The sequence below is a fragment of the Amphibalanus amphitrite genome, unplaced genomic scaffold (genome assembly GCF_019059575.1).
Source record: "Amphibalanus amphitrite isolate SeventyFive unplaced genomic scaffold, NRLGWU_Aamphi_draft 000282F_arrow, whole genome shotgun sequence".
NCBI classification, from domain to species: domain Eukaryota; kingdom Metazoa; phylum Arthropoda; class Thecostraca; order Balanomorpha; family Balanidae; genus Amphibalanus; species Amphibalanus amphitrite.
In genome coordinates, this window is record NW_024881777.1 from 425,167 (window position 1) to 439,455 (window position 14,289).

At 46.8% G+C, this 14,289-nt stretch overlaps 1 protein-coding gene across 1 annotated transcript in view; it reads right to left on the minus strand.

Annotated features, from left to right (window-relative positions):
* Positions 1 to 780: 780 nt before the first annotated feature.
* LOC122387325 overlaps positions 781 to 14,289 on the minus strand; it is a 68,863-nt gene continuing 55,354 nt past the window's right edge. Inside the window, exons 3-4 of the mRNA XM_043377435.1 lie at positions 4,248 to 4,347; positions 781 to 1,141 (exon numbers count right to left, since the gene is read on the minus strand). Of these exons, the coding sequence (XP_043233370.1) occupies positions 1,119 to 1,141; positions 4,248 to 4,347 (123 nt within the window). The 3' untranslated portion in view covers positions 781 to 1,118. The remainder of the gene's footprint in view (positions 1,142 to 4,247; positions 4,348 to 14,289) is intronic.

Consider the following 14,289-nt stretch of genomic DNA (forward strand, 5'->3'; position numbering starts at 1 on the left):
AATTTTCAGACATGTTGCGTAGAAGCCTTTTAGGAAAAGTCAGAAAATTTGAGCTTCCTAGCTCAACGCGTTTGGGAGAAATAACCAAAAAACCTCGGGGGGGGGCTCCTGAGCCCCCCCCCGCCAGGAATAGGGTTAAATAAATGTAAAATAGTTTAAGCATAGGATGTCACGTGTTTTTCATGTATTTTGCTATCTGTGTCATGTCATTGTTTACCAATTGCGAACTACCTCAATTTTGCGACCGATACACCCCCGAACCCGAACCCGATAACGACTCGCTGACGATGTTTTGTAAGTACAATTCGAAAGCTCCAGCCCGAACGATTTCTTGTGGAGTAAAGTCCTCATTCACTTATTACATCAACAAACTCCACATCATGTCTTTAAGATAAAGCACATTATGGCCGGTGACACACTTTTGACGATTTTTTTTGCCATTTGACTTTTATCTCTTTGACTTTTTGTCGGTTTGACTTTTTGCTTTTGACTTTTTAAATTTTGACTTTTATCCATTGACTATGTATAACTGTGCCCTTTTGACTTTTGACTTTTGACTTCTTGATTTTTATACACTTTGAATTTCTTCCATTTGACTTTCATCCCTTTTTACTTTTTGCATATGCGATTTTGTCCGCTTACCGCCCGTAACGGCGGTGCGCCCCGCGCCCGCTGTAGTTCCAATCACTGCCCGATAGATGGCAGGCGCAGAAGTGGTCCCAGCTGTCCCGGAACACTAACAATTAATCAGTAAAATTTTCATGCAAACACCTCTAAAAATAAGTTTAAGACCTGTATTATGTTGACACATATGCCTCAGAAATAATCTTGTGAATATAGTTAGGTTTTCATGCAAAAGAACGACTCTGGCGAAAACAAAGGAGAATGCTCGAAGCATGTTGCACTTATGCAACCATGCTGCATTAAGTAGGCGTTGAAAACCAGTTACACCTCTCAACAAAAGACGCTGAGTTCACTGTTGAAGACGTGCATTGGTTCGGCAGTTGACACTCCAGAAGATGGACGCACGTGCTCCTGCCGTCAGTGGAAGTGAGACCGCCGCTCCCGTAGTTTCCCTGCTGCGTCAGAAGCGGTCCGCAGTCCCAGGGAGCCTCTCACTACTTGAAGTACTGCAGGTCACCTGAGAACCAGCAAAAAAACAATGACATGTTGATGCATTGCTTATCAGCTCACCAGCCTTAACCCGCGCACCGAGTCACCGACGGGGGTCCGCGCCAGCTTCGCACCGCCGCGCCGGGGGGGGGGGGGGAAGACGGATGACTACCCCCCCCCCCCCTGAGATCTCGAGAACGAAGCAAGGTAGCGACAAGCGGTAAACGGCATGGGATACGCACGGACAAGATCTAAAATTTTTTACAAAGGTCATTTTCAGGTCAGGTCAAAGATGACGCCACAGGGGACAAACGAGTCAAAATGGCGACGCTAAATATGAAGAGTTTTTCTCGACTCACTTTTGAAGTAGCCAAGCTAGGAACAAACTAGTGGCATATTCGTGATCCTCTCGTCAATATGCATCGAATGATATATATGTTGACCTCGAAAGGTCAAGGTCAAAGGTTGACCTCAGGTCACGTGAACTCGAGGTCATCAATCATCATGCATATTATTCGATGCGCCTTGACGAGCTGAACACACTGAAATTGTTCGCGCGGCTGTATCTCGAATATGTGAGGAGGCATAAGCAAAAAATTCGAGACCTTCCCAAAGCACTTTAAAGATTTTAAGATTGAGGTCAACTTTCGGGTCAAGGTCAGGTCAAAGGTCAAATTCTGGGGTTTTGCATGATTGGGCTTACGGACGGCGGAATCGATATCTGCTGCTCGAAACTCACCAAAAATGACCTCAAAGACCTAGTGAAGGTACCATGTGCGTATAGGGATCATACTAAGTACGGGTCAAGGTCAGGTCAGGTCACGAAAGGTAACGGTTTTCACTTTCTGCTACATGGGCGTGCGACACATGTTTTATGGCTTATTTTTCACGCCGAATCCGATGGTAATGGTTATATGTGACCCCAAGTCACTGTGCTGGTGATAAGTGTGCATTGAAAGCATAAAAAATCGTTTATACCATACATAACTAAAGGAGGGCTAAGAAAAAAAGGTCCATTTTTACAACCTTTTATTTTTGACATAAAAATGCACTTTTCTAGACGAGCTTTGTCCCAGGAATCTAGTGGTGCCATTTGTTTTCGCATGCTATGTTCAGAAGTGCCTCTAATTCACGAAAATGCTTATGACGTCACCATGCCCTATGCATGTCGGAGCTATTTTTACAATTTGGGGGTCAAAAATCAAGATAGAAAGTTGAAATTTGGGACATCTAATGTTCTAATAGAGCTCTACAACATATACTCCGGTTTTTTGGAAATTCTCAAAATTTTGTATTTTATTAGCTGTTTTCCAAAAAAATATAGTTTTTTGAATTTTTAGGGGTGAAAAACGCAATTTATGGAAAATCCGAGATAGCCATTTTAAAGAACTCGCTGAGATGCATCTATTCATGTCCTTAATTTGCCATTTGCTTTAAACCTTGATTTTTAGCGATTTTTCAAACATTTACCACTTTTTGACTGAAAACGCCATGTAGTTACATCACTAAAATCGATATATCTTTTTTAAAAAATGGAAACATTTTCTTAAAAAGTACACAGGAGACGTCAAATTGATGGGGGAGAAGGTATGCCAAGTTTCAAGTTGATAGCGTAAGCGGTTCATGAGTTATTCAAGAAAAACGGAGGGGGGGTCGGATCCGACCCCCCCCCCCCAGGCGGTCGCGGGTTAAGGGATGAAGGAGGAGATCTAGGGCAAAATAAATGTCATGTGTTCCCCGCGTCCCAATTGACCTGATAAAAGTTTTTGAAGCGATTCTGAATCCGAGCTGTATTCATAGCTGTTGCTGACGCTAACTTCACGTACATCTTATAATGGGGAGGTCAAGAAATTGACCTGACCTTAGGGCATCAGTATCAAAATTCTGAGATAGGTATACAAATTGTAGCTGGGTCATTCCACGTCAAATCGATCAGAATTTGGTACTTTGGACCCCTACCCCTTTCGATTTCGATGAAAATTGGTATGCTCGGGGTGCCCATGGAAGGCAATCTATTCAGCAAGTTTTAGTCCTGGGTGACCTCTGAGGTCAGAGTTATGGGTCATGAAAGGTCAACGATTTTTGCCGACATTGCGGGATTTAAATGTCCATTGCTCTGTAAGTAAGAGTGTGGGGAAGCTGCGGTAAGCGCCATTAGAGAGGCAATGGATGTAGGTTTTATAGAAAATTTTATATATGTCGGTGACCTTTCAATGACCTTTGACCTGACTAAGTCAAACCGGGTATTTTCAAATTTAACCGTGTTCTGTACCTCAGATGTTTACGAAAAATTATCAGAAGATGTATCATAGTATTGACAGTAAGTAAGGTAAAAAATATTTCTGGGGAAATTCTAACTTGTAAAGAAATATATCATCATATCAAGCCAAACGAGATATACGAACTATGCCCTGAGGCTATTTGACGAATCCCGGCTAATTTCCCGCCTCTCGTTGGCCCGATTGGGCTACAATTTGGTATGCACAATACTCTGATACCCGAACCGAGGTTGATAACCGAATTTTTGGGAAAACACGGCCAATTAACTTACCTAGTTAACAGGATATCAACATTTTATACAGCACGTATGGTTATGTAATAAAAATGAAAAAGAGCTTACTATGCCGGGCTTCCCCCGGCTTCCCCTATACCAAAAAGTTGGTATCCGATTGACATCTCTAATTCATATGATTATGCATGGAATGGGGAGCACATTTGGCGGTCATAAATGTATCAAAAAACAATGTACTCTGTTTCACATGCAAATAAAATGTAAGAACGAACTTTTAGGACAACCTGTGCTGGATGTCCAACCTAGTTACTGTCCACACCTACTACATTGAGGTGCTCTCTTTCTCTCTCTCTCTCTCTCTCTCTCTCTCTCTCTCTCTCTCTCTCTCTCTCTCTCTCTCTCTCTCTCTCTCTCTCTCTCTCTCTCTCTCTCTCTCTTTCTCTCTCTCTCTCTCTCTCTCTCTCTCTCTCTCTCTCTCTCTCTCTCTCTCTCTCTCTCTCTCTCTCTCTCTCACTCTCACTCACCCTCTTCTCTCTTTCTCTTCCTCCCTCTCCCTCTCTCTCCCTCCTCTCTGGCTGAAACTTTTATGACCCAAAGTGAAGTGATGCGAAGGGTCACTCACCGGGTACTCCCAAGGGCAGCGGGGGCAACTGGTGGGGCAGCGTGCCCAGAGCAGCGCTGGGGTACAGCGGCGGCCGGTACTTGTACGGCGACTCGTGGTTCTGGCAACAGAGGCGGTCATCAGCGTCAATGGTGCATTGAAATTAAAATGACACAGTGAGAGAATGTCCCTCTAAAAGAGACAGTACCATTTAGCGCTATGCTTGTTACGAGCGAGCGAGTGCAGCGAAGTCTTTTCAATATGTATAACGGAAAAATCTCAGTATGAGCGGCCCGGCCCGGCCCGGCCTATAACGCTTTTGAGAGGCTTATATCTCAGCAACCGCTGGACCGATTGGCCTGCGGTCTTTTTTGCTGGGTAGCCCCATCCCTTCTACCCCGTAATTGACTACTTTTGATCCAACTCAGTGACCGTTGTGGCACGTGCCACGTGAAAAGTCAAGGGTATTCAAGCTGTTTTGCAAAAGTAGTGATTTTGAGAGGCTCATATCTCAGCAGCCGCTTGGGCGATTGTCTCGCGGTAATTTTTGTAAGGTAGCTGCATCCCTTCCACCAAAGGTCGGGATACTGTTGATCTATGTGAGTGACCCCCACTGCACGTGCAAAATACAAAAAGAAGAGGTGCCAAATTTGTTCCCATTTCAATAACTCGGTAACTACTGGGGTGATTTCGCTGAAACTTGGCATACAGGTAGGCACCCACCAGGCAATGCATTCCCATGTGTTGCGGTTAGGGTGCTACTGCACGTGCGCACGTGCAGGGGGCGCTTCCAGATCTCGAGAACGGCTGGGCCGATTGCGCTCAAATTTGGTACACGGTTGGGGACCAGTTAGTAGGGTGCCGTGCAAAAGTCCGTTTGGACCCCGTTCGCACGTGCGCACGTGCAGAATGCCGATTCCAGATCTCAGGAACGGCTGGGCCGATCGCGTTCAAATTGGGCACACCGCTAGCGACCGGTTAGAAGGGTGCTTTGCACAAGCCTGTTGGAAGTACCCTCTCGCCCTTCCGCACTTGCAGGGCTCACTATCTCGCTCGCTCGTTCTTCGCCCAAAAGGCGTTTTACTGGTAATACATCATTCATGGGTTAGTAGCACAAGTTATAAACGCAAGAAGGTTGCGTACTTTACGTTTAGTGAGACTTTCGACACATTCGATAACACAAAGCAGAACCATGACACATTTCCTCTTGTTTTATTTTCTTCAGCCGCCTGTACCAGAGAAATGCATTAGTATATCGAAATAATGGGTTGTCTGACATGGTATACAGGGTGTCCCAGAATTACCCGAACATTGTTAATTAGCGTATAAAATAAGGCAAACATGATTGCGCTTTTTTCTCTTCATCGTCCTATATAGCCAACTAGGATGGCTTCGAAATGGCACATGCAATAGACACGCTTGTTACAAAGTTAGCCGACAATGATGGAAAATGCCAGCCATTGCTGGTCTCAGTTGTTTTACGGGTCTCCCTAAACTGGGTGTAGGCCTGTTTTCTGTGATCTATTGCCGGAGGATAATACGATCATATAAGATAAACTTAACATCAAAGTGTTCCCAGGCCATAAGGCATTATCCCCCAAAACAAAGCTTTTTGCTTACACCACTTTTGCCGCGTTTTTTACATCTGAAGTGGAGAAGCTCCATGTCTGAACATGGCGCGACCTTTGGCTTCCAACAGATTTGGTTTCCAAAACAAACCCGTTCATGGCCATTTGGTTCACGGTATCCAGTTTTTGTACTGGTAGAATATTACCGCAGTAGTATTCTGTGCTAACGGTGGTCTTTGGGCCATGATAGCAAGCCGGATGAGTGCACGGTGGCTCAAAATGTCTCGCAATTTGATTTTCGACGGGTGCCTGGCCGTCTCTGCTATTGGGGCGTTGTAGCCATTTGACGTTCACGCACGCCTTTTTCGGGTGGTTCAAATGACAGAATACCTTCGTTAGACTACAAAGTGTGCTTCAATATACTTTTTTGTTGTATATGTTATGTTTTTGGGATGAAGTGTTGTAAATGCTGATGTTTTAAGTGAAGCGCACGGCAACGAAACGCGCGTGAAAAGTGGGAAAACTTAGCAGATGGGTATGACCCAGATGAACAAAAGGAACAGAAAAAAATATGATTTGTGATTGATAGTGGATTTTAGGATAAGTGCGGCCATGTTTTATTTTAGTTTAATTTGCCATGAGCAACTGAATTATTGTATTTACTGTATTGTATATTCGAACGACCAAACGAAACAAATCGATCGAGCGATGTCGAATGATGCTAATGTGATTGAATGAACTCGAACGACCGTCACCGAAGCTGGATGAGGCTAACGTTTGGTAAGCTATTATTTTATATTGTTCCGTGCTTACTATTATTGATTCGCTTATTTGTTCCAGTACTTGATGTCTCCAAAATTCATTCTGAGTGTAATTTATCGCATGTTGTTTAGTGTTCATATTTCTGTCGTTTCAGAAACCGCGTGAATAAACAAAAATAAGGGCTGCACAGGTTACAATCAAAAGCGCGTTTCAAACCCCGTCAAATCGGTGACGACAGTTTCAAACGTTACCACTGGCAATAACTTAATTTTAGCATACATCACTGGCTAGTCGGTTAATGTAACGCTGTTATTGACACACATAAAAGCAGCCATGTCTGAAGCCACTGAACAGGCCAAAGAAAAACGTAAACATGCGCTAGGGAAGCTCACTCGAGTTAGGCGTAAAGCACAGATTTTGGTCGGCGCCAAATGTAATAATATTCTCAAAGTTATGTCTGAACTTGACGATGCTTTCTCAAATCTGCAAGTGACAAGTGATCGATATATTGAAACCTTGGGTGACATGGAAGCTATGAAGAAAGCCAAAGATTATGTCGCGGAGGCAGAATGTCATTATCACGACACGATGGACCAGATCGAGAAAGCGTTGGTTGAGAAGAAGGATGACGCAGAATCTGTAGCCAGTGGCTCGCAATGCTCTTCCGTGAAGTCCCACATATCCGACACGAAGAAATCTGAAATCACATTGAAAATGAAAGAATTAGAATTGCAGCAGCTCAAGAGACGACATGAACGTGAAAGAAAGGAAGAGGACTTAAGAAGAGCAAATGAACTCGAAGACGCAAGGGAGGCGCAGGCAGCCGCTGAGCTCGAAGCAAGATTGATGGTGGCTGCCGGAAGTGATCTTTCAATGGGACAGGCGAGATGATATCATAGAGAATGTGGTTGTAGAGCTGGGTGGATATCAGAACCGTCAAGGGACGGAACTCCCCCACTCAGCTGGTTCAAGCCACTCTCCTGCGTCTGCTGGCTGCCATCGGGCTACTACAACGGCAGCGACTGCAGAGCCAAATAATCACGCTAGTGCCGACAGCGGCCTTTATAGGAACCTTCCCCGTCTAGAGCTCACCAAATTTAGTGGCGCACCCGGAGAATGGCCGCGATGGTTCGCGCTATTTCAAACTCTGGTTGGTAATCAGCCCTCCTTGACAGAAACAGAAAAAATGGCCCATCTTCAGGGTGCTGTGATTGGTGCTGCTCAAAGAACTATTGCCGGAATGCTTTACGATGGGCGCCTTTATCACACAGCGATAGCAGCGCTCGAAAACCGGTACGGAAGGCAAGAGCACATTGTGCATTCCAACATGGCAGCTGTATTTGCCTGTCCAGCACCGAGCTACTTAGATCCTGAATCCACAGATCAGTTTCATGCCGCTGTTCACTCCGCCGTTTCAGTGTTGAAAAACCTGGGCTATGAGAGCGATCTGCACAGCTCTGAGAATTTGCATAATGTTGTGAAGAAACTTCCAGCTGAACTAAAGAAAGAATGGGGTCAGTATGTGCTCGATTTAGAACCGTCCAGGCCTACACTCTTGGACTTCGACGATTGGCTTCGCAGACAGGTGCGAGTAGCTATGAACTATGCGGCAGTTGCGTCGGAGGACAGCAAGCATGATAGGACACAAAGACACGGCGCCAGAGTCACATCCTCTCAGAGAGCTACCCTGAGCACCGAAGTGGGTTATAATAGATCTTGTGTATCCTGTGGAGAACAGCATAAACTTGATAATTGTCCCTTATTTCTGGAAAAGGACATAAACAAGAGAGCAGAGTTTGCCCTTGCTTCAGACATCTGCTTCTACTGTCTGAAAAGGGACCATAAGGCACGTTTTTTGCAGAATAGCCAAGCAGTGTGCCATTGATGGTTGCAGAATGCGTCATCATCATTTGCTGCATGGCAGCCAAAGGTTAAATCGACCCATAACGGGCGCAGAAACAGGCAGCTTTGAACCTGCGACTGACAGATCCAACACCCGAGTTATCGCCGCAGCATCCAACACAGGCCAGGGCACGGCTGTTTTACTACAGGTGGACGTGGTGCGGTTACGAATTATGGGACGGGACGGACGGTCCCGAATTGTAAATACGCTTCTTGACCCTGGCTCACAGACGTCTCTTTGCTGTGAAGAAGTCCTCCGTGATTTGAAAATAAAGGGCGAGAAGCAGCGACTACAGCTCAAGACGGTAAGAGGTCGCGAAAAGGAGCAGATGTCACAGAGAGTTACACTGTCTCTTATGCCCCTGCATGAAACATACGCGAAGGCTATCACCGTTCCGGAAGCATTTTCAGTGGCCGATTTGCATGTTAGAGCGCCAAGCTTTGAGAGGCGCAAGCAAAGTTGGAACCATGTTCAAGATCTTGACTTGGCCGGGTATAATGGGCAGAAGGTGGAGCTGCCTCTGGGTGCCAATGTAATTGAGGCAGTGCTTCAACAGGATGCCAGAGTGGGCAAACCTGGGGAGCCAGTCGCCGTCAAGACAGCGTTTGGTTGGGCGCTCAACGGTTCGCTGCAGGGTTTTGTTCCAGAGCGTGTAAGGCAAGTGATGTTAGTGCAAAAGCCGACGCCGGAACATGCCTCTGATCAACTTCAAGAGTGGTGGAGCACTGGATCTTTTGGGATGAAATACGGTTGCCAGTTGACCATGTCTGCTGAGGACAGACGAGCTGTGAACATCCTGAAACAGACAACCAGAAAGATTGAAGGCCGATACGAAGTAGGACTTTTGTGGAAAACTGATGAAATCCAATTGCCAAACAATTATCAGACAGCCCATCGACGCTTAATTTCGACAGAGAAGAGCCTTAGTAAAGAGCCAGAAAAGAAGTTAGCATACGAAGCTGCTCTGATGGGATATATAAAAAGGGGTCATGCTCGCAAGCTGACTAAAGAGGAAGCTGAAGCCGCTGAAAACAATCCAAAGACATGGTACCTACCGCATCATGGAGTTTCAAATCCCAACAAGAAGAAGTTGCGTGTTGTTTTCGATGCAGCGGCGTCATACCAAGGGACAACCTTGAATGACAATCTTCTCACAGGACCTGACCTGTTGCAAAACTTGGTGGGAATACTCGTACGCTTCCGGGAGAACGTGTCGCTCTGATGAGTGACATCACAGAGATGTTTCACCAAGTAAGGGTGCGACTCGAAGACCAGCCCGCACTCACGTTCTTGTGGAGACATTGCGACACATCTAAGGCACCGGACCACTACAGGATGCTTGTAACCATATTTGGTGCTCGATGTAGTCCGGCGACAGCCAGTTACGTTCCGCAGAGAACTGCCGACGACCACAAGAATAGCGAGATGAGCTCGGACATTTTAAGAGCCGTACGTCAAAGTTTTTATATGGATGATTTCCTGCATTCCGTAAAAACAGTCGAAAGTGCCAAAATCATTAAGAAAGGGGTGACGCAGCTCGTCGGCGAAGGAGGATTCATTCTAACCAAGTGGGTGAGCAGTCACCCAGAGGTCTTGGGAAATTCAGACATGTGCACCTCCGATGTACCTAGCATAGACTTAACACGCCAAAGTCAAAACTGTGAAAGGGCTTTAGGGTGTGTGTGGTTACCCGAGGATGATGTCATCGGAGTGAGAAGTAGAGCCACAGCGGAACCAGAGACGAAGCGGGGGGTACTACGCCGGGTAGCAATGATATTTGACCCGCTCGGCATTGTTGCTCCTTACACACTGCGTGCCAAAGCACTAGTGCAACGGCTGTGGGCGCTGAAGTACCAGTGGGATGAAAATTTGCGGGGGAATGAACTACAAGAATTTCGCATGTGGGAGGGGGAGCTTCGCCACCTCGAAACTATTCGGATTCCTCGCTGTTACAAGTCGAAAATGATTCAAGAGCCTGAAGAATACCAGCTTCACGTGTTTTGTGACGCCTCAGAGACGGCGTTTGGCGCTGTTGCGTATATCAGAATGACAACTGCACCCTGCAACGGCGAGAAGGGAACGGTCGCATCTTCATTTGTAATGGCAAAGACTCGATTGGCGCCATTGAAACAGCTTAGCATAGTCAGATTAGAGCTTCAAGCAGCTGTTCTTGCCTGTAGATTAGCTGCGTGCGTCAAACAATCAATGACGTACAGTCTTTCGCAATGTTTTTATTGGACGGACAGTAAAATCGTCTTGGCATACATTCAGCATGAAAGCCGTCGTTTCCATACGTTCACGGCCAACCGTGTCGCCGAGATATTGGATATGACATCCTGCAAAGAATGGCATCACATTCCCGGCCATGTGAACCCAGCGGACGCTTGTTCTCGTGGAGCGTCTGGGGCCACACTCGGTGACATCTCTTCCTGGTGGGAAGGTCCTGACTTTCTGAAGAAAACTGAAGAGATGTGGCCATCGCAGAAAATACCCCCAGCAGACCTCAGCTCCAGCCATCCGGAAGTGAGAAGATCACCACACGTTCTTCACACTCAAATGTACCATTCGATACTGCCTGATCCTGCAAGATTTTCGTCATGGCGCAAATACCAAAGAATTGTAGCATGGGTCACAAGATACATTGCAAACCTGAAAGCAGCTGCAAAGAAAGATCCGCTGAACTTGTCCGCTTTGAACGGCAGCGAGCTTAAGCTGGCAAGCATCCTGATCCTGAAAGATGCTGAGCGGAGATCATTTTTGGAAGACATAAGCGCTGTGACATCAACTGGTGCGGTGAGCTCATCAAGCTGCTTGCTAGACGTCTCACCGTTTCTGGATGACAGGGGACTGTTACGAGTAGGTGGCCGTGTCTCGTCAGCCCCCATTCCCGAAGAAAGCCGACATCCAATCATTCTAGACAGGTTAATTCCCTTGCTACACGTATCAGTCGAATGAAATTAATTGCCTGTAACCATACTGAGTAGAAGGCTTCAAATGACGTTTGTGCCAATAACTTGTCACACAATAAGGACAAAGCTTTCAAAATCGCATCATTCTGTTCCTCTTCAACAACTGAGTCGAATGATATGCAATATTAAGCATTTCGACCATTCTTAAGACTTAAGTTTTACTTAAGTTGTGCTTAACTTGTAAAGTATACTTAAGCAGCAAAAAAAAGTATATCATTCGACACGCCTTGACGTGCTGAGTTCATTGGTGCTTTTGTTGTTGCTCTATCTTAATTGGATCAAAAGTTATAAGTGAGAAACTTTTGTCCTGTTTTGGTGAAATTTCTACATTTATATACCCCCCCCCCAAAAAAAAAACAACTAAATATTGACCTAGAGCAACCAAATTTGCAGAGGGGCGAGCATTCCGGAGGGGGGGCACCTACCTACCAAACTTGGTGTTTCTAGGTGCCATAGGGGCCAATCGCGAGGGGGGTCGCATCGACCTCCCCCCCCCTGCCAGGCTGCGTTATGAAAGCTCCCGCGCTGGCCCTGCGCTGCCGACCGGCCGCGTGCGGCGGCACGGCGCCGCCCTGCAGACACAAACCGCCGGTAAAAATCGCCGCCCACGTCCGGCGGCCTGTGGGAGTGCCCTCGACACACTATGGTCCAAGGACAGATGGCGGGAACCCGCCGCAGCTGAGCAATTTCTCACCGCTCTCTGCAGCCACAGCAGCATTTTTGATAGGCCGCGACGGCGTCACAGAACGGCGCCCGGCAGTCCTGCGAACGGCGCGGCGGCCGGAGCCCGGAGCCCGGCATCCCTGCGAACGCGTCGTGACTGTGCCGAGCTGGGCTCCGAGCACAGTGGAGCACTGCCGCTTCAATCCTATTGGCCCTTATGTCTAAACAAGGCTATGTAAACCAGGTAGAACGCTCCCGACGAAAAACTGGGGACAAAAATTAATTTAGTAACCGCGACTCTGGGGACCAAACAAACTCAGGTTGCCATGGTAACGGGGCAAATTTGACATGCGTACGCATCTAATATCTAATAACTCATTTTTCAACGATTTTTTTTTTTAGAGAAAGCAAAAAGACTTGTCGGACCACTACTAGAATGAATTGCAGTGTTCATAACCGACCCGAGTTTTTATCAGACTGGCCTAAAATCTAAATATAATATCAAAATCAAGTCCTGAACTGAATGGCCCGTGCTGATGTAGGTTACCTCTAACGCTCTGGCCCCCAAAATCGTCACTGGCTTATCAGCCAATGAGCGTCGAGTATTGCCGTACGCTGATTGTTGGGATTACTGCAGTTGTTGTTTAGAATGCTTACGGTGCTGACAGCGCTAGCGAAGAAGTCTCCACTTTTCGTAATGTTAAAAGCCCGGAGCGCACCCCCCCCCCCCCCCCCCCCCTGTGTCTAACGGTGGCGGTCATATTGCGCGGACCAGGAACCGGCCGCCGCCTGTGTTGGGAATAGGGAATTCGGGAGCTCTAATTACTTTTACGGCCGCCACATCCGTTACGTTCAAGTTACGTAGACACGGAGCCCGGCATCTTACGCAGAATTACGTGGGGAGCACGATCAAATCTTCAGAATTTCTCAGATACTGGAAACTGATATGTTCGTCACTCGCCCGACCATCGTCTTTCTCCATTCGCCCCGGCCGAGGGGTGGATTCAGCCTACCTCACTAATGCGCCGCTAAATCAACTAGAATTTTGCGTTAATGTGGTCGTATGCGCAGGCACAAGGCAGGTTGACTGGAAGGAATCCACTTTTAAGGTCTCAGGTCAACCGGTGACCTCTGAGGCCAGGTCGTGACCTAAGGTACGAGTCCGGTTTTTGGTAAATAACTTCGCCAAAAAATGGCCGTAGAACCACGATTTTGGCAACATCGTGTTCGCCTAGTTCAGGCGCGTTGAATGGTATGCCTACTTTTTCGCCTAGTTCAGGCGCGTTGAATGGTGTACCTACTTTTTATTCGGGTGAAGTCAATTCAACCCTCGCCGGCCGAGTGGAAAGGCGAGTGCTGCCCCCCCCCCCCCACCATAGGTGTTTTGCGATAGCTCCGAAAACGCTGGTGATAGAGAGCTGAAACCTAGCATACCTGGCCGTTGATCCAAGCTGCATCTTGTGACACCAACCGTATTTTAGGCCAGGTCAGTTCACTGACCTATGACGTCACAAGTGAACCGCTGCACGATCCTCAGATTTCGCAACTTCGCAACGCCCTCAGTGCCAGAGGAGCTTTCACAGAGAGATGAAACTTATAAGATGTAGCATCATCGAGAGGTTTCACAACTTGTATATATCGGATATTTCCAACAGGTCACACGAGGTTAGGTCAGTCATGTGACCTCACCATCAGACATACACGGTGTCCCATAAGTTCCTTCTCACCTAAATTTTTCTTTAAGAGGCTCTCTTATTTAAAGCCACGCTTAATTTATTTTGTAACTGAGCTTTTGGGGTTGCCATGGCAACTGTGAATGTGCTCCACGGTAACTAATTCGTCTAGACAAAATATTTTTTGCCAGAGAGTTCACTTCCTTTGGAGACGGCTTACGCCGCAACATAGAGGTCTCTGATACGGGAACGTCTCGGTATTTAGACCGCACTGGGCCATTCACGACGGTTGAGGGTGATTGAGGCCATCCAGTCTGTAGCCAATGTCTGTCGCTAACTGGACGCACAGTCAACAAGTGACGCCGATGATTCGTCGGGAGTCAATCGCTGCAAGTTTATGCTCTTTTTTTGTCAGCTTTCACGAGTGAGCCATGTGGCCAAAACTGTGTGGCGCCAAAATGGCCGTCAAAAAGGTCTTAGCGTTAGAAAGTTGGTAAACAGGCTTTTCAGGATGTATTACCAGCT